General features: G+C 35.3%; 7 protein-coding genes across 8 annotated transcripts in view; all 7 read left to right on the forward strand.

Moving 5' to 3' along the window:
- LOC126716769 (uncharacterized) overlaps positions 1 to 4,190 on the forward strand; it is a 77,571-nt gene extending 73,381 nt beyond the window's left edge. The window contains exon 3 of the mRNA XM_050417746.1: positions 3,342 to 4,190. Within this exon, the coding sequence (XP_050273703.1) occupies positions 3,342 to 4,015 (674 nt within the window). The 3' untranslated portion in view covers positions 4,016 to 4,190. The remainder of the gene's footprint in view (positions 1 to 3,341) is intronic.
- The window catches only part of LOC126716771 (uncharacterized), a 74,182-nt gene that overhangs the window by 18,884 nt on the left and 29,877 nt on the right, over positions 1 to 25,421 (forward strand). Inside the window, exon 1 of one of the 2 annotated variants that reach the window (XM_050417753.1) lies at positions 2,455 to 2,604. The exons of the other annotated variant lie outside the window; for it this stretch is intronic. The gene's annotated coding sequence lies outside the window, so the exon portion shown is untranslated. Of the gene's footprint in view, positions 1 to 2,454; positions 2,605 to 25,421 lie in introns of those variants that run through there. 2 annotated transcript variants of the gene reach the window in all.
- LOC126716770 (uncharacterized) overlaps positions 9,936 to 25,421 on the forward strand; it is a 54,669-nt gene continuing 39,183 nt past the window's right edge. Inside the window, exon 1 of the mRNA XM_050417749.1 lies at positions 9,936 to 9,996. The gene's annotated coding sequence lies outside the window, so the exon portion shown is untranslated. The remainder of the gene's footprint in view (positions 9,997 to 25,421) is intronic.
- LOC126719112 (uncharacterized) lies at positions 10,755 to 11,252 on the forward strand. Its single transcript, XM_050421700.1, has one exon. It carries the CDS (start codon positions 10,755 to 10,757, stop codon positions 11,250 to 11,252), a length of 498 nt encoding a protein of 165 aa, XP_050277657.1.
- On the forward strand, positions 13,872 to 14,438 carry LOC126719114 (uncharacterized). The gene has a single exon (XM_050421701.1). The coding sequence runs from the start codon at positions 13,872 to 13,874 to the stop codon at positions 14,436 to 14,438; it is 567 nt and encodes a 188-aa protein (XP_050277658.1).
- LOC126719115 (uncharacterized) lies at positions 15,221 to 16,459 on the forward strand. Its single transcript, XM_050421702.1, has one exon. The coding sequence runs from the start codon at positions 15,221 to 15,223 to the stop codon at positions 16,457 to 16,459; it is 1,239 nt and encodes a 412-aa protein (XP_050277659.1).
- On the forward strand, positions 23,781 to 24,593 carry LOC126719116 (uncharacterized). The gene has a single exon (XM_050421704.1). The coding sequence runs from the start codon at positions 23,781 to 23,783 to the stop codon at positions 24,591 to 24,593; it is 813 nt and encodes a 270-aa protein (XP_050277661.1).

A 25,421-nucleotide genomic window follows, 5' to 3' on the forward strand; every position in this document is an offset into this window, starting at 1 on the left:
TTATCACACTAAAATTTTGAAAAAAATATAACTTGGAACATTGAGAATGAAACCATTATGCAAATATTTCAAAATAAGAAAAATTGAAAAGGAAATTGTTAGACTTTATGTATTTTTGTGTGTGTGTGTGTGTGTTTTTGGGGTCAATATATGAAGTTTTATATTTTTATTGAATTTTTTATAATTTAAGTATTTTAATGACCATCCTAGAAAATATTCGTGAAGCATGATTTTTCTCCAATGAGTGTGAGCTCTTAACTAATAAAGTAATTAATACATTGAATTGATTTCGATTTATAAATGAAAAAAAAAAAAGTATTTGTTATACTATATTATAATTAATAATATTTTACTCATTATCATGTGAGAGACCTGAGCAGTAAAAGAAAGAATAAAAAAAAATATATTTAAATGAAGTTGTAAAATAATAGAGTGTAAGGTTGAATTTATTCAATCATGTGTTAGCTTTATTCCATACCAAATTTGCTTGTATTTTAGCAATTAGATATCCTGTATTTAGGTAGGAATTATGTAAGAGTAGTGTGTGAGAGAGTGTGAAGAAAACTCAAGATGTGTGCACATAAAGGAGTCTCGTGACTGGCAAGTCGCTAAAGTGGCACACGTGTGAAGCATGCAAGGAACTGAATGGTCACGACAGCTGGAGCACTACAGGACAAAATGTACAGTCTGTCCAGGCCGTTAGCTCGCGACTCAAACTCGCGACTCGTTCCAATCGTGAGGCCAAGTCGCCAGAATACCTTGTTTGGATGAAAACTGACTTTTCACGTTCCTCACGTACCCTAATATAAATACCCTTATACCCACTTAATGTAGAGAGCTTCCAGAAATAATTTTGAGAGAGAAATCCTAAAGAAAAACAAGATTGACTCATCCACAATCTTTATTATTTGATTCTCCAAATTCCTCTACTCTCACTCTCTTCATTAACATATCCTTGAGAGGTACGTTTTGCCAAATTCTTATCTCACCTTACCCATATCTGTGAGGAGGTACTTTGGTGCTTGGGAAGCAATTCGGAGATAACCAATTTACTTGATTGATGCAATGGGCTTATTGCGGGATCCAGGAAGCTAAAGAAGACAATGTTAGGCGTAACCCTGCTGGAGTAAGAAGCTTGGAGGGCTTAGGTGCATTGGATAGATTAGGCTTGGAGAGTCTTCTGCTATTTGTGTATCCCAACTTTATTCTTTAGTGAATCATTTAACCGCTTGAAGAGCGGAAGAGAGGTTTTTCCCCGAGTTCTTCGGTTTCCACTTCGATAACACATGTCGGTGTTATCTTTGTGTTTGCATCTCTCTTCCCTAACTCTTTACCTTTTAATTGCTACTGTATTTATAATTAATTATGGTTTAGAATGTTTTACCAATTTGGTTATAGCTTATATTCATCATTCCGCACATATATTGTTTATGTATAAGCTTGTGTTGGTATTGTTAAATTTAGAGGTCTAAACATTCATTTGTGTTTTACACACTAATTAAACTTTTATAGAGTATTTAATACTAGGTGTATTATAAAGCATGTAGGGTATTCTCATAACAAAAATAATAATAATGTAGGGTGTAAAAATAGATAAAATAATATTTTAAGTTGTTAAAAGTTAAACTTTTAGCACATTTACGTTTGATATCTGTTTATAAATTTAGGGCATGTTTGTTTGGTTAGTTTGAGTAATGTTGTTTGAGTGTTTTTAATATACGTGTGAGTAAAAAAGTGTGTTGAAATGTATGAAAGGTTGTTTGAAATGTGAAAATATTGGTTAAAACTAACCAACCAAACTAATCCTTAGTTTTTAACTTTTATGTACAACCTTTTAAAACTTTACTTTTTCCAAATTTTCTTATTCATTTTTAACAATTTTTAAACTACAAATATACTTTCACATATTTTTAACAAAAAGTTAGATAAACATTCCCAAACACACATCATTGTGAATGATTGACAGATGACTCTCAGCTGGTGTGACTACGGACTTCAAGTAACCTTAGTTTTTAGCTTTTATCTACAATCTTTTAAAACTTTGCTTTTTCCAAATTTTCTTATTCATTTTTAACGATTTTTAAACTACAAATATACTTTCACATATTTTTAACAAAAAGTTAGATAAACATTCCCAAACACACATCATTGTGAATTATTGACAGATGACTCTCCGCTGGTGTGACTACGGACTACGGACTTCAAGTAAATATTGAATTGTCTTCAATCTGATAAAGCAACAGAGAAAGACTTAAGAGTTAAGGCGTGAACATGTGGAGGAGAAAAAAAGAGGTAAAAAAAAGTTAAAAGATTAAAAACCTTCTTCTTTTTTGAATTAAAAAGTTAAATGGGATTTATCCACACAAAAAAAAAAAAAAAAAAAAAAAAAAAAAAAAAAAAGTTAAATGGGACTGTTCCTTGCTTCTCTTCTTTTTAAATAGGCCCAAAGATAAAAGGCCACTTCATGCTTTTTTAGTCTGTAGTCTACACTCTGTCCATCTCTAGCTCTCTTGCTTTTACCTATAACCTTACTCCATAGCCAAACGCTTTTGCAGGAGCGATCGAGAAAGAGAGAGAGATCTCTCTCCAATCTTATCGCAAGAAGTGAGTGTCTCTGTGATCTCTCTCTCTATTTTGTGTAGTATTTTAGCTTTTGAATTGTTTGAATATCAGGTTTCAGTTAAAGCATGCGAATGTAGTCAGTTAAACCTCTCTCATGGAAGGGTTCGTTACTCTTTCCAGTAACATGTTTGATATCTGCTACAAAATTTTCTTTATATAATGGGCACGTACTTTTATATGATGTGTACGTAATCCTTTTAAAACAGCTAGTGTAAACACTAAATTTCAATCTTTCACTCTCTACAGCTAGATTGCCAAAGAATTGAAGTAGTTTTTAGTGCTTGAAATGAAGAAAGATCAAATTTGGTTTTAGTTCTATGATTGATTGGCTTATCAAATTTGCTACTGTTGACTTGAAAAAGATATTTTAGTTGCCACCAAAATGATTTATTCTTCATGTCAACTTAATTTGCCCCATTTAATTACTATTCTTATTGAGCCTGGTTCACAGAATTTATTAATTGACCATTTAAAAAAAATTAATATAAAAATGTAAAAAATTGTTAAAAAATTAGTTTTTTTTTTTTTTTTTTTTCCATAAAAGTTTATAAAAATATAGTTTCTAAAACATTGCCTTAGAGCATCTGTTAAAATTTTCCTTTATTATATGAGTTTCTTTTTATGTACAGGCAACACTGGTTTGAATTAGGTCAACATGATGAACCTCATACCACAATCATTCCGATCAGAAATGGGTATGTACGACATTGAAATAGAAGGTGCAAACGTTAAGGTAAGCATAGTCGATGATCCTGATTTGGTTGATACTAAGATGGATGAGTTAAGATCTTCTTTACTATCTAAAAAAAAAAAAATAAAAAAGATCTTCATTACAAACTTCAGAAAGGCGTTTCTCAAAAACAAAAAAAAAACTTCAAAAAGGAAAGTTGTTGGACTCGACATTAAGTTTGTCAAAACTGATGGGAATTTAAATATTGGCAAGTTTTTGCTTCTCTGTGTTGGGAGTCATTGCTTGATGATCCAATTACCCGACTCGGAGCACATATCTCGTACCCTTGGGCGGTTTCTGTCTGATGAGACTATATGTTTTCTGGGAACCGGAATGAGCAACATAGTTTCAGAGCTAGGCAGCTTTTCTTTTTGTACACAGAGAAAAAAGAGAAGGAACTTTGACGTTAGTATATATCATAGGGTGTCTGTAAACACAGGTGTTGAAGTAGGCTTTTTGGCTGCTAAAATTCTGAAGAAACCCAATGTTGAGAATTATGGATTAGCAGAGTTGGCAGGTGAAGTTGGAATGGATATAAAGGAACCAATTGGTGAATGTCCTGACTGGAATGCTAAGGTGTTCTCACAAGAAGAGGTCAAGTATGCAGTGCACAATGCCTATACTTCTTATGTTATTGGGAATAAGCTCCTTGATATGCTCTAAGCCTCTAAGGCCATCTTGTCTATGGGTTTGACTGCTTTAATTCTGTTGTTATATATGCTATATATGCTAATGTTGCATGTGATTTGTGTAATTCGAACTACTTTAATGAAATTTCTGGTTGTGCTCGGTTTGTCCTAAATCATATATAATAATTTATTCTGCTTCAATCTTCTCATGGAGAAAGGTCTCAAAATTTCTGAATTATTAATTATTTGTCTGGGGATATCTCCAAAATTGTGGAATAATAGAAATCCAACTCAGTTGAAATCTTCAATGAGCGTATTGAATCATCATTGATTATCATTTTGACAACTTGAAATTTGAACTTTTTAAAGATGGTTTAGCGCATAGTAGGTTGTCAATATTTGTCTCCTAATCTCTCATATGGACATGCGCAAAACAATCTCTCTTTCTCTATACCGAAATCTATTTTGGAAATTATATTTCAACATACCTTCATCATGTATCACTTCACTCAAGGTTAATTAAATTCATTTTTTTATTATCTCTTTTTGTTATATTTTATACATAAACCATATATTTGATTCTCTGTACAAAATTAATTTTAATTTTGTTAGTACTAATTCATTGAATTATTGCGTTGAATATGTCTTCATTTGAGCAAGTTGAGTAATGGACTAATAGTACATAAGATAAATTAGATTATACTGTTGAACGCTTTAAACTTTATATTATTTTTACCCCCATTTTAATTTTATTTTGTAGATAATGTTTCTTTTATTTGTAAATAGTTTTTAGTTAGAAGTGTATTAGAAAATATCAATTTGAATATGATAAATTAGGGGGGCGGGGAGGGGGGGGGGAAGAGGACAGGAAGAGAGAGAATAGAGAAATATTTTAATATGATAAATTTGTTACTTGGAGCATTAAAATATAATATAAAATTTATATGAAAGCTTCAAGAATTCATTCAAATAAAAAATTTAGAAAAAAATTAAATATGAAAAGATTACAATGAAAATAATCATAATGATATCCAAGCTTTTGATATAACCACTCTAAATTCTTTTTTCTAAATGCATGTCACTTATAAAATTTCACTAAACTATGAATGGAAATATCGCAAAATTGCAAGACTCATTATCTTTTATGTGAGTTAGGAAAGTAACAATAAACCATTGACATGATAGATTAGTATATAACACTGATATTTCGTGCCAGTTCAAACACCGGCCATATCGAACTAGTTAAAATTAGATAAACACCTTCCTTTGTATTTTTTCTTACCTTGATATCAAATATGTCCCTTGTTAGGATCTGACCCCTTTCTCTCCTCTTCTTTTTCTTTGTTTGTTCTCTACTTTTTTCAAATTTCTGACTTTGCATGTGTCTTCGGCATTGCACCCTTGCATGTTCTCCATCTCTCTCTTACTGTCTCTTTAATGTTTTCTATTCCTTTCTTTTATTATTTTCTTAGAGGATTCGCATCAAAGATGCTAAAATAGCTAATTAGCACACAAAACACTAAAAAACACTCATTACATTAAATTAATGGTGCCAAAAATCAAATTCTTTTCCTTTGGCACTTTATTGTTGCTTGATGGTAAAAACACGCACTAAAAAAATTATTTAAACGAGAGAGAGAGAGAGAGAGAGAGAGATTTAATATAATTTATGACACATAAATCAAGAAAGCTTGGGGAATTATTGTTAGTGGCATTGTGGCGTATATTTTGTATGTTACATAGACCACACAATATGTATGACTAGATAGGCTAGAATTTCATATTCATGATCTTACCACATGAAATGTGGCTGATGGTAGGAGTTCTTATCCCAACGCCTAGAGAGGAGTGGTTTGAGTGATAGCCCCAATAAGGCCTGCATGGTATATGTGGTATTACCCATTACCGTCACATGACATGAAATCGATGAGCACATACTGGACAGGTGTGTGTATCCATGATCTTAAGGCACCAATTAGTGCTCTTCGTGTGTCACTTTCCTAGTGATATATTAACATGATTAATAATTGAAAATTTTCACTTTAAGTCAAATTGTTATGCTAGACATGGTTAAAGTAAAAAATAGAATCTGTTTGGACATGGGATGGTTAATTCCTACTTTAAGACAGGAGTGGTAAATCCATAACACTAGCGGCTACATGTTGAGTCTAGGTGGTGACATGACCACCAGATATGGAAAACAAAATAATTATTAAATATAAAATTTATTAATTTTTATCCTTAAAAAATATTTGGGACTACTCTAAATTTTTTTAGGTTCAAAATAAGTACACTTTGGACAAAATTTGACAACAAATTTGGTTGTAGACTAAGGGTATAACTCCACTCAATATTTTTTTTCATTGGATGTGAATTTTGACAAATTCACCATTAGATTAAATTTTCTTCTTATATACTTCATACTTGCAAAATTTCAAAAATATCAAATATCAATAGCTATGTCATTAGTCAAATTTTTAAATTTCGAGTTTTTATAGTCTAAAATTTTACTTAAAAAATAAGTTTATGGATCAAATAGTAAATAATATCTGATTGACATGAAATTTGACATGTGCTCTAAAAATATAAAGAATATACAATTCAATATTTAGATTTTCAAAATATATAACACTATTAATTTGTTTAGTAAAGGTTGTAGCCTAAGACTACAACTTTGTATGTATCCAAACTTTTCCTTAAACTTTGATCTCTTTAACAATATATTAGGTCCTTACAAACAAATAGTTTCTTAAAAAAAAAGGTCCTTACAAAAAAAAAAAAAAAAAAATCCAAGAAAATTTTTACCAAAATAAAATTTTGAAAAAGATGTAACTTAAAGCATTGATAATGAGATTATCATGCAAATATTTCAAAGCAAGAAAATTTGAAAAGAAAATTGTAAGATTTTATGTATTTGTATGTTTGTGTGTGTTTTTGTCAATATATGAAATTTTAATTTTATTAAATTTTGTATAATTTAAGTTTTTTAATGATTATACTAGAAAATATTCGTGGAGCATGATTTTTCTCCAATGAGTACGAGCTCTTAACTAATAAATAAATAAATACATAGACTTGATATCAATTTAAAAATGAAAAAAAAAAAGTATTTGTTATACAATATTACAACTAATAGTTTACTCATTAACAATAAAAGAAATAATAAAAAAAGAATATTTAAATGAAGTTGTAAAATAATAGAGTATTTGATTTTCGGTCTATTATAACGTAAGGTGTTCTTATAAAATAATAATAATAATATAGGATGTTAAAATAGATAAAGTTACTTTTTAACTTGCTAAGAGTTAAATTTTTTAGCACATTTACGTTTGATATCAGTTTATGAGTTTAGCTTTTAAATTTTAGGTGAAAATACACTTTTAGTTCCAACATTTTGGGTCAATTCCCATTTTGATCCCAAAATTGATTTCGTTACTAATGTCGTCCCAAAAAAAGAAAATCGATTCTATTTTGGTCTTTTCTGTTAACCCAACGAAATGTCCTGCTTGCTGATGTAGCGCTAACGCGACTATTAAAATATTATTTTAAAAAAATTATTTGCATTTTTTAAATACCACATCAGCATTTAAATTATAAAAATTTTAATTCCTCAATTTTAATTTTAATTAAAAAATTAAAAAAAAAAACAAATTTTTTTTTTTTTAACTTTTTTTAAACAAAAATTTTACTTTCTTTTAATTAAAATGATTTTTTTTTATTCCAATCTCTAAGATTCATATTCTTAACCTTATTTTCTTATAATAATTTTCTTTCTCTTTCCTGTACTTTCTTTATAACCAAACACATCAAAATAAAATAAATAAATTAAACGTATTTCTTGTCTTTTATTTTATTTTTTTTGCTTTCGTTATTTTATTTTTTCTTGTTCTTCCCCGTAATCAATCTCCAGCAAAGAACCAAACCCCAAACCCAGATTTCAACCAAACTCCAAACCCATATCTCCAGCAAACCCAACCCTAGCCTTCAAACCAATAAATTTTCTTGGCAAACAAACACAAAAAAACCCACAGGAAAAACACACAAAAACCCTGAAATCACCACCACCGAATCAAAGAACATGAATATCAAATCCAAGCAAAAGAAAAGAAACCCAACATCCAGTAAAGCACCACCACTAAATCAAATCTTCCAAAATTTCCCAGCTACCAGCAAAGCCATAACATCAAATCTACAAAAATCCTAAGCTAAAAACTTCCAAATCAACCTTAAAGAGAGGAAAAGAGAAACGGTAAGGTAGAAAGAGGTGTGAGAATCATTGATCTTGGCTTCACAACCACTGATTTGGGCTCCAATACCGAATCAATGACTGGGGTTTCGTACAACGAAGTCATATCGAATCGGCGACTATTTTGAGTTACCGAATCGGCAGACCTTCTCGATGGGTTCTATGGGTCAATGGGTTTTCTTTCTTTGACTGTAGCGGTGTCCTCACTAAGTCTTGAACGAGTTTGATGGCAGCGACCTCATACTGAGTCTTGAATGAGTTCGACGGTGGCGACCTCATCATAGAGATTAGAGAGAGTTTGGGTTAGATCGGAGTTTGGGCGGAGATGAGATTTTGAGAGAGTTTAGGTCTGAGAAAGATTCCGTCGAGGGTGAAGAGAGAATTAGAGATAGAGAGAGTTTAGAGATGTAGCCTGATCCCTGATGACGTTAAAAGAAAAAGATTTAAAAGGATAATTTTTTTTTCAAAGATAATTTTAATTAGATTTAAAGTTTTTTAATTTAATTTCTTTTTTTTTAATAAGTTTTCTGACGTGGCATTTAAAAAATTCCAAATAATTTTTTTAAATAATATTTTAATAGCCATGTTAGTGCCACATCTGCAAATAGGGCATTTTGTCTGTCACGTAGGAGGTTTCCCTTAGTGGGTTGATGAAAATGACCAAAATAGAATCAATTTTGATACCAAAATGAGAATTGATCCAAAATGAAAGGATCAAAAGTGCATTTTTGCTTAAATTTTATGTATAGCATTTTAAAACATCACATTTTCTCGTAATTTCTTACTTTTTTCAAAAATTTTCGAAGTATAAAAATATTTTAGCACATTTTTAGCAAAAAATTAGATGAGTTATTCCCAAACTAATAGATGACTCTCACCCTCGTTTGGGAGAAGGAAAGAAAATGGAATGAAAATAATAATTTTAGAATATTCTTCCCTTCCCTTGTTTGGGAGTTTTAATGGAGGAAATGGAAAGTTCATTCCCTTGTTTGGGAGTTTAAGTAGAAGGAAATAAAATTGGTAGGAGGAAACACTCATTTCTCTCTATTCTCTTAAAATCTCAAATTTTCATTCCCCGAAATTGGGAGGAATTGGAAAGAATAGAATTAAATTTAATGATTTTTTTACTAAAACTCCCAAAATACCTCTATATATTTAACCTTTTATTTTAAAATATAGGTCTAATTGTAATATTGTCATAAAATAATTTCATTTCATTCCCTCCATATTACTCCCAAACAAGATTACTTACATTCCATTCATTTTCATTCCTTCATTTTAAAACATTCAATCAAGGTTATTTAATTCCATTCAATTCCGTTCCATTCTTTTCCATTCTTTTCTCTTACTTAAATACATTTCATTTCATTCTTTTCTATTTCCTTATGATCATTTCATTCCATTTCATTTCATTCTCTTATGAACCTCCAAATGGAGCCTGACTTGAAGTAAATATTGAGTAGTCTTCAATCTGATAAAGAAACAGAGAAAGACTTAAAAGTTAAGACATGGGCACATGTGGAGGAGAAAAAAAAGAGGTAAAAAAATTATAAAATATTAAAAGATTAAACCTTCTCATTTTTTGAATTAAAAAGTTAAATGGGATTGTTCCTTTTTTTTTTTTTTCTCTCTTCTTTTTAAATGGGCCCAAAGCTAAGGCAACTTTATGATCCTTTCAATATATTTTTCTTTTAACGTTCTCTTACTCTGTACTCTGTACTCCCGATCGAGAAAGATAGAGAGATCTCTCTCCATTCTTATCCCAAGAAGTGAGTGTCTCTGTGATCTCTCTCTCTCTCTCTCTCTCTCTCTCGTGTAGTATTTTAGCTTGTGTATTGTTTGAAAATAGAGCTGTATGTTGCTCACTTTGCATATCAGGTTTCATTTGAAGCATGCATTATGTAGTCAGTTAAACCTCTCTGATGGAAGAATTCGTTACTCTTTCCAGTAACATGTTTGATATCTGCTACAAAATTTTGTTTATACTATATGGGCACGTACTTTTATTTGATGTGTACGTAATTGTTTTAAAATAGCTAGTGTAAACACTAAATTTCAATCTTTCACTCTCTACAGCTAGCTTGCCAAGGAATTGAAGTAGTTTTTAGTGCTTGAAATGAAGAAAGATCAAATTTGGTTTTAGTTCTATGATTGATTGGCTTATCGAATTTGCTACTGTTGACTTGAAATAGATACTATAGTTGCCACCAAAATGATTTACACTTTATGTCGATTTAATTTGCCCCCATTGAACTGCTATTCTTATTGAGCTTTGTTAATAGTTGTTATCAGAATATTTGTTAATTAATCATTTAAAAATAATTGATATAAAAATATAATAAATATTTAAAAAATTAGTTATTTCTTTCGCATAAAACTATAAGAAAAAAATAGTTTCTAAAACAATGCTGTATTAACTTTTTCCCTTTATTATGACTTTTCTTTTTATGTACAGGCAACACTGGTTTGAATTAGTTCAACATGATCAACATCATACCACTATCATTTCTGTCAAAAATGGGTTTGTATGACATTGAAATACACAGTGCAAACAGCAAACGTTAAGGTAAGCTTAGTCGAAAATCTTGCTTTGGTTGATGCTAAGATAGATGAGTTCAGATCTTCATTACAAACTTCCGAAAGGCAAGTTGTAGGACTCGACATTCAGTTTGTCAAAACTTACGGGAATTTAAATAAAGGCAAGTTTTTGCTTCTTTGTGTTGGGAGTCATTGCTTGATGATACAATTACCGGACTCGAACGCTGTAACTAATACCCTCAGGAAGTTTCTGTATGATGAGAGTATTTGTTTTCTGGGTACTGGAATGAGCGAGAAAGTTACAGAACTAGGCTGCCTTTATCTTAACGAATGTGGTGAAGAGGAAGCAATGCCACGTGTAAATTGTAAGACAGGTGTTGAAGTAGGCTATTTGGCTGCTAAAATTCTGAAGAAACCCAATGTTGAGCAGTATGGGTTAGTGGAGTTGGTTGGTGAAGTTGGAAATGGATATAAAGGAACCAGATAGTGAATGTCCTGACTGGAATGCTAAGGTGTTCTCACATGAAGATGTCAAGTATGCACTGCACAATGCCTATACTTCTTAAGTTATTGGCAATAAGGTCTTAAATACGCTCTAAGCCTCTTAAGGCCATCTTGTCTATGGGTTTGACTGCTTTAATTCTGTGTTGTTAGTGTCCACATTAGAGCTATATATGCTAATGTTACAGATTTGTGTAATTCAAACTACTTTAATGAAATTTCTCCTAAATCATATATAATAATTTATTCTGCTTCAATCTTCTCATAGAGTGAGATCTCAAAATTTCTGAGTTAATAATTATTTGTCTTGGGATATCTCCAAAATTGTGGAACAAAAAAAACCCAACTGATCAATTGAAATCTTCAATGAGTGTATCGGATCATCATTAATTATCATTTTGACAATTTGAACTTTTAACTTTTGTAAGCTAGTTTACCGCACAGTAGATTGTCAATTTTTGTCTCCTAATCTCTCATATTGACATGCGCCAAACAATTTCTCTCTTTATCTATACCAAAATCAATTTTGGAAATTATATTTCAACTTGCCTTCACCATGTATCACTTTTTGGAAGGTTAATTAAATTCATTTTTTAATCTCTTTTTGTTATATTTTATACATGAACCAAGATATTTGATTCTCTAGCAAGTTGAGACTAATAGGTGATTATAATATAGTTGTAATGGACTAATATTACTTAAGATAAATTAGATTATATTTTTAAACGCTTTAAACTTTATATTATTTTTGCCCCATTTTAATTTTATTTTGTAGATAATGTTTCTTTTATTTATAAATAATTTTTAGTCAGAATTGTATTAAAAAATATCAGTTTGAATATGATAAATGGGGGGGGGGGGGGGAGGAAGAGAGAGAATAGAGAACTATTTTAATCTCACATAAGAGTTCATGATAAATTTGTTACTTGAAACATTAAATTATAAGATAAATTTATATCAAAGCTTCAAGAATTCATTAAAATAATAAATTTAAAAAATAATGAAATATGAATAGATCACAATGAAAATAATCATAATTATATTCAGGCTTTTGATATAACCATTCTAATTTTTTTTTCTAAATGCATGTCACTTAAAAAATTTCACTAAATGTCGCTAAATTACAAGACTTATTATCTTTCATGTGAGTTAAGAAAGTAACAATAGACCATTAACATGATAAATTATGCTTAGTGTTTCATTAAACAAAATTTCAATTTGTGGTATGATCAAAAATAAACATTGGCGGAAGTTTTAAGGAGCCCAAGCTGATAAAATATTTTCTTAATAAAATTCGAGTTTAAGAGATCACTGATAACCGAAACTTCTATGAATTCTCAATTGTACATGAGTTTTACTTGGGATAGAATCAGTCTTCCATATTCTTACAGAACTTCCATCTTTTGTGATAGCATCAGTTCATTACATCACTCACCCTCCAAGTCATACTTTTACCTACCATATTTAGCAATTAAATACAATCTATACCATGATTTTTTAAAAACTTGCTGATACTTGTCTGCGCATGGATGGTGCATATTATCCTGCTTTGCATACCATACATAGATTCAAAAGTCATTAGATCAAAAGGGTATCAAATTAGACGGTCTTATGAGCCATCATCTCATAATATGTGTGGATCCTGTTAGTGTCAGCTCTAGGATTAGGCCTAAGATTCCCATAAAAAAAGGCTACACTCTCTTTATAAAAAAGCTTCATCCTCATTATAAAAAAGCCAAAAATTTTATGATAACAATTGGTTTATAAAATAAAAAGGGTTTCTTTACTATTTTTTCCGTTTCCAAAAAGTTTAAAAAAAATATAAGATCATTAAAAACCCTAAACAATTTAGAGTGCGCACGCACACACAGCATGTAAATGTGTCTAATCATCAATAACGAATATTTTCCCCAATATAGCTTGAAACTTCAATTTTTGTTCACCAAAAACTGATTGACGTCTTGGTCTGATAATAAAGAACTATTATCAGAAGTAGACGTCATAGGTTTGAAACTCTCTCAAAAAAAAAAAAAAAAAATCCTACTTTGTAAGTTGTCAACATTAATCACCTATAATTTCTCTCTTAACTTTAAAATAATAATTGAAAATTAGATTATAATTTTACTTAACCATATTTCGTTTTGTCCAAGATAAAGTAGACTTTATATATATATATATATATATATATATAAAAGATAGTATAATATAATATAATATACATTTTTTTGGTTAAATTTTATATTTGAACAATTATTTTGATGCTCTATATAAAATTAACCTTGGTTAGTTTTAATTCATAGTTTATGTTTCTAATTCATCAAAATATTATAAGTTTAGTTAGTATTAGATAAATTTATTCAATTGATATTTAAATATAAAATATTTTATTTAAATTTATCATATTAGATCTCAAATTATATCGAGCTGGTCTAAATCCCTTATGTGTAGCTGCAATTGATAATGTTCCCAAGACACGAAAGAGTAAAAAAAAAAACCCTCTACTCTTAAGTAGGAGCTCTCTCTCTTGTTCTCTACGAGCATCTCCCTCCCTTAGGTCAGTCCTAAGGGTACTATTTTCCTTTTCTTTTTTTCTCAACCATCGAATATGGCAGACGATGTGATTCACTGCTTGGAGAACATGAGGTTAACGGCGGATGAAGAAGAAGTTATTGCAATCTCAGACAAAGGAAGAGAGGCTAAAATAGAGAGTTGCAATTTGAGCCTTATAGGAAAATTTCTTAAGTGCAAAACCTTCAATAAAAAGGCAGCTAAGGGCACTTTAAGGAAAGCTTGGGGTTTAGAAGACAGTCTGCAGATTTTAGAGGTTGGTTCAAATCTATTTCAATTCAAGTTCCAGTCAGAGTTCGATATGATACGAATCCTGAGAGGTGGCCCATGGACTTTCAATAATCAACTGTTGATGCTTACGAAGTGGCAAAAAGGAATGAGTGTAGCGAATGTGAAACTTGATCATGCATCTCTATGGGTCCAAATATGGGGGACTCCCTTTGACATGGCAACCCCTCAGGTAGCAATGGAAGTAGGGAGCCAGTTGGGAATAGTCAAGGAAGTAGAGATGAGGAAGAGACCAGATGACCTTAATCTCTTTCTAAGAGTCCGTGTATCCCTACCTATCACCAAGCCGCTACGTCGAGGTGGATTCATAGTATAGGTTCGGATGGTCAACGCACTTGGGTGAAGTTTAAGTATGAAAGGCTCCCAATGTTTTGCCATTTTTGTGGGCTTCTTGGACATGACCTGCGCCACTGTGCAAGCCACTTTGCACTAGAGAAGAATGAAGGGAAGGTGGAGTATCAATATGGTGACTAGTTAAAAGCTATGGGTGGTCGTCCAAAGGCATTAGCTACAAGGGAGTCGAATCCAGCATCTTTTTCAAGCGACGATCTGGGGGACAACTTGAGGAATGTACCAAGAATGCAACCGGAGATGGGGGAAACAGTTGGCGGCGGCGGCACAGCAAGGAGAAAACCCTACTGTAACTGATCACGACATTTTTGGAAAGCCCGTGAATGCTGGTACAATCACTGATTCTCAGCCGTTTGAATCCGTTGATGACAGAATTAATGATACAAACAAGGAAAGTAATGGAGCTAAACTTATGGTAACAGATAAGGAGGATTTAAATTCAAATTCGGAAGCAAGTGCAAAGCAATTATTGGATGAAGGTGGGCAGGCCGTGGTAAGGAGTGGGCCTAACTCAACAAGGCCCAAGTCAACGTGGGTACGAATTAAAAGAATGGACTGTGGGTCCAGTTTGCATGAGAAGCCCAGCAACTCAACTATGTTAGGAAAGAGAGGTAATATGCAGTCTGAGGAGTCTGTAACGTGTGGGGACGATGAAGTGCAGAATTTCAAGCGTGGGAAGATGGAAGCACAGGCAAGCTCTGATGGTCAGATATCGGCGGGGGTGGTGGACCACCCTTGCTGGAAGCAATGAAGCTCCTAAGTTGGAATTTCCAAGGGCTTGGGAACCCTTGGACAGGTCGGAGCCTTCGCAAAATTGTGAGGGAACAAGCTCCCACAGTGTGTGTTCTGATGGAAACTAGACTAGATAAAGAAGGGTTTGAAAATCTTTATGGTGACTTACCTTTTCCAAATAGGATTGTGGTGAAATATCCCAACTCCGGAGGAGGTTTGGCGCTTATATGGAAGAGAGATGTACAGTTGGACGTTTTTAATTTTACTGCAAACCATATTCTAGCCAAGGTGGTGGAGGACGACGGATTTGTGTGGTGGCTAACTTGTTTTTATGGCTGGCCAGAAGCTGCACAACGAGCTAAGTCATGGGCGCTTCTAACACATCTTCGATCTTTTGTAGACGGACCGTGGCTCTGTATTGGCAATTTCAATGCAATCTTACACTCATCAGAGAAACTAAGTAGAAGACCAGCCCAATGGAGTCAAGTAAATGATTTTCGTGCTGCTTTGGAAGAATGTGAACTGGAGGACTTAGGCTTCAGGGGATACCAATATAACTGGAATAATAAGAGACCCGGTACCGCAAACACAAGGCAGAGATTGGATAGAGCGGTTGCTGCAAGGTCCTGGAGAGATAAGTTTCAATTCAGCACGGTAAACCATCTCACATCCCATGCCTCTGACCATTTGCCCATAATTCTTCATTACCAGATTTGCAAGAAGCATGCAATAAAGGGAAGCCGAGGTTTTAAATTTGAGGAATCCTGGCTACTGTGGGATGATTGTGAAGAGGTGATTAAAGAAGCATGGGCTAAGGGTGGTGAGAGTGCAACGGGGTTAACTCTTGCAAAGGAGAAGATCAAAGTCTGTGGTGCAGAATTATTAGCATGGGGTTCTTCAAAAACCAACCCAGACACTGAAGAGATCAAACACTTACAACAACGGATTGAAGCACCGAACTCGACAGAGGCTACAATTGAGAACAGAGCAGAAATTCTAGGAGTTAGTAAGAAAATGGATGATTTACTGAGGAAGCAAGAGATTTCTTGGGCTCAGAGGTCAAGGATTCCTTGGCTTAAACATGGGGATAGGAATACAAAGTTTTTTCATGCAAAGGCATCTCAGAGGAGGCGAAAGAATTACATACAGAGAATTAAAAAAGCTGACAATGAATGGGTGGATGGTTTGGATGGTATAGCACAGGTTGCCAACGATTATTTTGAGAATTTATTTTTGGCAGGAAGGTGTGACTAGAAGGAAGAATGTCTGAGTATAGTACCTCATAAGGTGACTCCTGAAATGCAAGCAGCTTTGTCCAGTGATTTTAGTGCTGAAGAAGTAAAGGCGACGCTGTTCCAAATGGGACCCACCAAGGCTCCTGGACCTGACGGTATGAATGCTCTATTCTACTAAAAATTTTGGCATGTTGTGAGTAATGATGTAGTCAATGCTGTGTTGGATTTTCTGAATTCTGGTAATATGGTGCCTGATGTTAATCACACTAATAATGTCCTTATCCCCAAGATTAAGTCCCCTGAAAAAATGTCTGATTTCCAGCCTATTAGTCTTTGCAATGTGATATATAAAATAATCTCTAAGGTTTTGGCGAACCGATTAAAGCAGATTCTTCCCCAAATAATTTCCCCAACTCAAAGTGCCTTTGTCGCTGGGCGGCTTGTTACGGATAATGTATTGGTGGTCTATGAGACTTTACATGCTATGCATTGCCGGAACAAGGATATAAGTAAAGCCTATGATCGAGTGGAATGGCCTTTCTTACATGGGGTCATGTCTAAACTAGGCTTCCCTGAGAAGTGGATCAGTAGGGTGATGGAATGTGTCACTACGCCGTCTTTCTCCATTCTTATTAATGGCAAACCCTATGGTAATATTTCTCCATCTACAGGTCTCCGGCAAGGAGATCCTCTTTCACCTTATTTGTTTCTCTTGTGTGCAGAGGGCTTTACTTCACTATTGACAAGAGCAGAAATGGAGGGAAGCATTACTGGAGTATCTATTTGTAGAAGAGCACCCACAATCTCCAACTTACTTTTTGCAGATGACTCATTGCTCTTCTGCAAAACCGCTCAAAGAGAAGTTGAAGAAATTACTAAAATCCTCCAGGTTTATGCAGGTGCTTCAGGCCAAAGCATTAACATGGATAAGTCATCAGTCTACTTTAGTAGCAATACCCCAGAAACACAGAGGGCTTGGGTCAAGTCGACATCAGGGGTGAAGGAGGTGGAGAAATTTGAATCCTACTTAGGCCTTCCTACTTTGATTGGGAGAGCAAAAACCCAAACTTTCTCCTTTCTGAAGGATAGGGTTTGGAAAAAATTGCAAGGTTGGAAGGGTTTGATCCTCTCTAGAGTGGGAAAGGAGGTACTTATAAAAGCGGTGGCCCAATCGATCCCAACTTACACGATGGTTGTGTTTCAATTGCCCAAGTCTCTGTGTGATGATCTTGAAGCCATGTGTGCAAAGTTTTGGTGGGGACAAGTGGGGAATGAGAGGAAGATTCGCTGGAAAAGCTAGAGTTCATTGACTATTTCTAAGAAAAAGGGCGGCATGGGGTTCCGGGATTTGAGATCATTTAATCTTGCAATGTTGGTGAAGCAAGGCTGGAGGTTGATACAATAGAATGGGTCACTATTGTCTCAATATTTCAAAGCAAAATACTTCCCAAGCTGTCACTTTCTTGATGCAGCTGTACCCCCAAATAATAGCTCGTATGTGTGGAGAAGCATTATGGCAGCAAAGCCAATTTTAGAGAAAGGGTGTTGTTGGCAGGTTGGTGATGGCTCTTCCATCAGGATTTTTTCGGATAAGTGGCTCCTAACCATCCCACGAACAAGGTTTTCGGTCCTTTGTATGAAGAAGATGAGGGGAGGACAGTTTCTGAGCTTATAGATCCGGAGCAAAGAGAGTGGAGGAGAGAGTTTATTATGGCAAATTTCCATAATGAGGATGCTAATGCTATATGCCGTATTCCCCTGAGTCGTAGGAGTGTCACGGATTCCATTATTTGGCTTGATAATAAAAAGGGTGTGTACTCTATCAAATCTAGGTATCATGTAGCTAGGTAGATTATGCGAGATGGTGATGTGGCTAAAAGCTCCTCAGGTCCAAGGGGCCAACTTGTCCGGGCTAAACTCTAGAATCTTCATGTTCCAACCAAGATCAAGGTTTTTGGGTGGTGAGCATGTCAAGATATACTACCAACCAGAGTGAACCTAGCAAGAAGAAAAATAGTCACAGACAACACTTGTGAATGCTGCAAGAGAGCTCCAGAGACCGAGATTCATGTTCTGTGGGAATGCGGGGTGGCTCAGGACGTATGGGCTGGAAGTCAAGTCAGATTACAAAAACACACTAGAGATCAAGGTGACACTCTGCAATTATTTGAAAGCTTGCTTGACCGACTCCCTGTAACTGAGTTCGAATTGTTCTTAGTACAGGCTTGGTTAATTTGGAACCAAAGGAATACAATAATTTATGGGGGAAAATTAAAGGATCCTAATTGGCTAAACAAAAGAGCAGTGGAGTTTTTGCAGGAGTTTCAACAAGCCCAGGACCAGCTGAATATTCCAACAACGCAACCAAGTGTGACCGTGTGGCAACCTCCCCCCACATCGGTTTTTAAACTGAATTTTGACGCTGCTATTTTTGCTGAGCTAAAGTGTTCAGGCTTTGGCGCAATTATTCGAAACGAAAAGGGAGAGGTGATGGCAGCTATGTTGATCAAAGGACCACCCGTTGCGAATAGTGAAGAGGCTGAGGTTCTAGCATGCAAAAAAGCCCTGGAGTTCACAATAGATGCTGGGTTCACGGACTTGATCATAGAAGGAGATAATGTCAATGTGATGCGTTCAATCTCTTCCCAGGTTCCCTGTCTTTCCTTGCTCGAAGGTATATACGGTGATGTCCTCTGTTTAATTCATGGCCTGCACTGGAAGGCTATCAGCTATGTCAAACGGGAAGCCAATACAATAGCCTACTCTCTTGCTAGATTTGCTAGGAATGTCCATGATGAACTGTACTGGATGGAGGAGTCCCCCCACCAGCTTTACATGCTTTGTACAATGACTTTTTATCTAATGAATGAATGAATGTTGATCCCGTTTTCAAAAAAAAAAAAAAAAAAAATCCCTTATGTGTAAGTCTTACACATTTGAGATACGCATATGTTTGAAAGATTTTTATAACTATCTCATAATATATTTTACCATGAGATTGGTGTGTATCACACGGCAACAAAATTAAACTCCAAAAACAATAATTAAAACTAAACAAAAAAGGCAAAAGAAACAACCTCAATAAAAAAGACAATCTAGGAAGATTACGTCTCCATTTTGGGAACTTAAGTCAACACCCCATTTTTGGTGTTACACGTGCCAAAAGAAAACACTTTTTTTTTTTTTTAGAATAATCAAAAGTAAACTTTAGAACAATATTTTTGTAATAGTATCAGGATTATATAAATTCTATTAGTAAAAAAACAAGGAAAATGCTAACGAATGCCCTTATGGTATTAGTTAATAATCTATTTAAAGAAAGTTTTTATGGAAAAAGAAATAAAACAATTAATATTTTGACAACTTTTTTCATTTCCCATAAAAGTGATATCAAAACTTTCTTAAAATGAATTATTAACCAATACCCTAAGAGCACTCGTTAGCATGGCCCAAAAAATAATTTAAATACATTGCCTAACTTAATTAAGTCTCTCCATTTTCCAATAGGAAATGTTAATTTGGTCTGGATTCATTTGATCACTCAACTCTATGTAAATTAAACTCAATCAAATTCACCTAGACTTGATGCATTAAATTCCTAGAAAATCCAACTCTGCCTATATTTATCTATCTATAATATATTATAAAAGTTAGATCTCAAAACTGATGAATGCATGCTATGATGACACACATTAATTTTCAAAACATACTACAATGACACGTGGCAACTTCCTATATTTAATTGGTATGATTAGACAAACAATGCAACATGTTAAAATATTATTGGTACATCTTAATTAATATGTTTGCCATTATACTAGACAAGTGGCATCTATAATTAAAATTTTGAATGAAATAAATGCATTTCTTCAATATGGTATTTAAGTTCACATTTTTATTATTATTTATGGTCACTAATTCTTAATTTGTCATTTGTCTAAGGAGCCGGAGGACGGCAAAGACAGCGAATCTCAGATAGGGGTCACTCCGAACGTGGAAATTGATTTTGGTGGGGAAGACATTGCTGCACACGTTACATACATTACTCATGGTGAAGTTACAGCTAATTCGTCCAATGCACAAGTGTTGAAACACAACAATGACACGGAATCATTGGCATAGCTGGAGGGTATTAATCTCAAATTACTGGAGTCAAATTTGGAAAGATTGAAACATGGCATTAAAGAGCCCGAGGTGATAAGGTCTGGTAGTGATAAGGGGAGTTTGGAGGAATTTAATGTGGAATCAATTACCGGGTCTCCTGGAATTGAGGAGTTATCCGTTAAGCCAGCCACCTTTCAATGCAAAGTAATTTCAAACGAAAAATCCCTACAAGCACCAGCTCAAGTCACGGAATCACTAAACCCTAGGGTTTTAATTCAATCATCACAATCAATGGCTGAGATTGAAGAGCAGCCAACAAATGGCAGAACGTGGAAGCAAAGTACCATTGAAGTGGTCCCTTCAGAATTTTCACACAAACACATGCATGTCTCACAGGAAGTTCAATACTCAAACAAACCAGTGGTGGAGGTTGTTGAACAGCCTCGCCAAGAGCCATGAGTTTCTTAGTGTGGAATTGTCACGGGCTTGGGAACCTGGTGACAGAGAAGGAGCTTTAGGACTTAATCCGGGAAAAAGATCCCTCCGTCGTGTTCATGGCCAAGACATGGACGGATGAAGCAAGGCTAAAAACAATAAAACGCATGTTGAATTTTGATCATATGTTCTTTGTTCCTCAGATTCACAGAGGGGGAGGACTGGTTCTTTTTTGGAAGGAGTTAATGGGCTTAAGAGTGGAGACATCTTCAAAAAATCACATTGACTGTATCATTAGGGGAGGCAATGAAGGAGCATGGAGGTTTACTGGCTTCTATGATGAGCCAATCACACACAAACGGCACGAATCATGGTCTCGACTCTGCCAGTTAAACAATCAATTCGATCTTCCTTGATTATGTGCAAGTGACTTTAACGAAATATAGAGGGGGTCCGAGAAAAAAGGTGGGTCAAGTAGGAGTCATGCCCAGATGCAATTGTTTAGGAATGCCATTGACGAATGTGGCTTTCTTGATATGGGGTACAAGGGAAATCCTTTTACATGGAAAAAATTCTATCAAAGTGGGCAAACCATTTGGGAGAGGTTGGATAGGAGTTTCGCAAACAATGAGTGGCTTGTATTGGAGGTTCCTCGGTGCATCACTTGACATGTTGCACTTCGGACCACTCTCCCATCCTAATCCTACCTGAAATTTTGGATCCAGTAAACCTAGAGAAGCCCTTCCAATTTGAAGAAATGTGGGTGGGTGATAAAGGTTGTACAAACACTATTAAGGCCGAAAGGGGTAAGAGGGGTTTGGCTCAAGAGGGTTCGGGTATTGTATCAAAGATTGAACAGTGCGGGAAGGCTTTGAAGCAATAGAGCAGTCAGCATTTTGGGTGCATTAGAAAGGAATTGAAACTAAAGCAGAAGCTTTTATCTAAGGTAGAGTTGGAAGCACTCACTTCAGGTATTAATTTCCGAGTAAGGTAACTCAAATGTGAGGTCAATGATCTACTTGACAAGGAGACAAGAATGTGGTTTCAAAGATCTCGGGCATTGTGGGCAATTCATGGGGATAAAAACTCTAAATAATTCCATAGTCGTGCTACACAACGGTTTCAAAAAAATAAGATTGAAGGCATAAGGGATGAGGCGGGTTAGTGGAGATCAGACCCAAAAATTGTAGCTTCTGTGATGTTGGAGTTTTACAGGAACCTATTCTCATCTTCTAACTCTGTTCAACCCGATTTGGCTTTGGATTCAATTCAAACCACAGTGACCGAAGACATGAATAGGCAATTGTTGGCAGAATTTTCAGAAGGTGGAGTTAAGATGGCGCTTAATCAAATGGCTCCACTAAAGGCACCTGGACCGGATGGCATGCCACCCCTCTTTTATCAACACTATTGGGACTTGGTGGGTAAGGAAATCACTACTTCTGTCCTATCTTTTTTAAATTCTGCCTCTCTACCTGAGCATTTGAACCATACTTTCATCACCTTGATTCCAAAGGTTAAAAATCCCAAACTTATATCTAAATTTCATCCCATAAGTTTTTGCAATGTGTTGTATAAAATATTCTCAAAAGTCCTTGCAAACAGGTTGAAAAAGATTCTCCCCCAATCATCACTGAGCACCAAAGTGCTTTTACAAAAGATAGGCTCATCTTAGACAATATTCTTGTGGCTTTTGAGTCTCTTCTTTGTATGAAAAATCAAAAATCTGTCAAGGGGGGGGTAAATGGCTCCCAAGTTAGATATGAGCAAAACCTATGACCGTGTGGAGTGGCCTTTTTTAGAGTGTGTAATGAGAAAAAGGGGGTTTGATGAAAGATGGATCACACTCATGATGCTTTGTGTGTCAACGGTTTCTTATTCTATACTCATCAATGGTGCACCAAAGGGGTTCATTAAACCAACAAGGGGGATAAGGCAAGGAGACCCCCTATCACCATTCCTATTCCTTTTATGCATCGAAGGGCTTCATGGGTTAATCACCCAATCGACCTTGAAAGGAGACATTCATGGCTTCTCACTTAGCAAAAGAAGTCGCTCACTAACCCATCTTTTATTTGCAAACGATAGCTTATTGTTTTGTAGGTCTAATGTGGAGGAATGTCAAAAAAAATTGGAGATCCTTCATATTTATGAGAGGAGCTCAGGTCAACAAATAAACAAGGCCAAGACTACCATCTTCTTTAGCAAGTCTACTCGTGAAGAAGAAAAATTGTTGATCAAGGACACCTTGGGAGTGGTGGAGATTCGAAACTATGAAGCATATTTGGGATTACCCTCTCGTGTGGGGAAAAATAAGAAAGCTAGCTTCAATTATATCAAGGAGAGGGTTTGGAGGAAGCTTCAAGGATGGGAAGAAAAATTGCTATCTCAAGCGAGTAAAGAAGTGCTCATCAAAGCGGTGGTCCAATCTATACCTACCCATAATATGAACTGCTTCAAACTCCCTATTGGTTTGTGCAATGAGATCAAGGGTCTAATCCGCAAATTTTGGTGGGGACAAGGTGGAGATCGTAGGAAAACTCATTAGGTTAGATGGGAGGAATTATGTAAACCAAAGAATGAAGGAGGGATGGGTTTCAAAAATTTGGCTCTATTCAAGGATGCTTTATTAGCAAAGCAAGCATGGAGATTATTCCAAAACAAAAACTCACTTTCCACAGAGTGTTCAAGTCTAAATTTTTCCCTTATTGTTCCTTCATAGAGGCAGCTGATTCTCCAACAGCTTCTTATGCATGGCAAAGCATTTTAAAAGGGAGGGAAGTGCTTAAGGAGGGCATGAGATGGAGGGTGGGGATGGAACTTCAATCCGGATTTGGACTGATCCCTGGTTGCCCTCTCAGTTTTTGCCATTTGTTTCCTCACCTGTGGCACAAGCTTTGGAGGAAGCCAAGGTAGTGTCCCTCATTGATCCAGACACCAAAGAGTGGCTCTCGGCCACTATACAGTCCACCTTTTATCCCCGTGATGCTGAGTTGATTTTGTCCATCCCTTTGAGCTCTATTCCTATGGTAGATAAGCTAGTTTGGCCATTCTCTCAAACAGGTGTTTACACAATCAAGTCAAGGTATCGGTTTCTATGTCGATCACAAAGTTTTGAGGACAATGATTATCACCCCATTGAGACAAACTTATGGAAGAAGGTATGGGGTTTACAGGTTCAGCCAAAGGTCAGAAATTTATTTTGGCAGGCCATTAAAAACTCGATCCCGTCAAAAGTAAACCTCAAGCGACGCATGGTTATTCCTGTGGACTTGTGTGACCACTGTAAAAGCTCTCCTAAAGACACGGTGCATACACTCTGGTCATGTCCACTCCTCCAACTGGTGTTGTCCCATGACCCAAGCTGGAACTTCAGAGCATCCCAGCCATTCACAACTTTCAAGGACCTGGTTGAGCATTTAATTGAAGCAGGGGTGGATTTGAATTACTTTGCAAACGTAGTTTGGACGATCTGGCATCGCAAGAATGCTCTTCGGACTAGTGATAGTCCATTTCCAATTCTACGAGTTCTGCAAGATGCTCGGTCTGCACAAGCATCTTATGTTCGTTCAATTCCTCCAGAACCTCCAGACCATGGCGGCCTTGCTCCTTAACACACAGGGTGGACTCCTCCAGTTAATCACATGTTCAAGGTTAACTTCGACAAAGCTATTTTTAGAGAGGAGCAGAAGGCAAGTGTTAGGGTAACTATAAGGTATGAGCATGGCAGGGTAATTGCATCCATGGAAGATAGTTTTTCTCTACCCTTTTCTGTTGATGCAATGGAGGCTTTTGCAACTAAGGAAGCACTTAAGTTTGCCTAAGAGCTTGGTCTATCAGCCGTTGTTCTCGAAGGTTACTCAAAGCGCACTATTGATTCTCTGTTGTATGAGCACATATCCCTAGCAGATATAGGACACCTCATAGATGAAGCAAAGATGTATGTGAAAGTTCAAATAGTGTGTAAAACACCTATGAACGTTTAGACCCTCAATTCACAAATTACCAACACAAGTTTATAATCAAACAATGTATGTGCGGAATATGAAAATAAGCTAAAACAGAATTGGTAAAACAATCTTAACCGAAATTAATCACAACCATAGCAGTAATTAAAAGGCAAAGACTAAAGGAAGAGAGATGCAAATACAAAGACAACACAGCGATGTGTTATTGAAGAGGAAACCGAAGTTCTCGACGAAAAACCTCTCTGCCGCCCTTCAAGCAGTTAATAATCCACCAGAGAATAAAGTTGGGATACATGAATAGCAGAAGACCCTCCAAGCCTAATCTACCCAGTGCACCTAAGCCCTCCAAGCTTCTTGCTCCAACAAGGTTACGCCAAACCTTGTCTTCTCTAGCTTACCGAATCCCGCAATCACCCATTGCATCAACCAAAATGAATTGGTCCCTTCTTAACTGCTTCCCAAGTACGAAAAAGT

The sequence above is a fragment of the Quercus robur genome, chromosome 3, assembly GCF_932294415.1.
Source record: "Quercus robur chromosome 3, dhQueRobu3.1, whole genome shotgun sequence".
NCBI lineage: Eukaryota > Viridiplantae > Streptophyta > Magnoliopsida > Fagales > Fagaceae > Quercus > Quercus robur.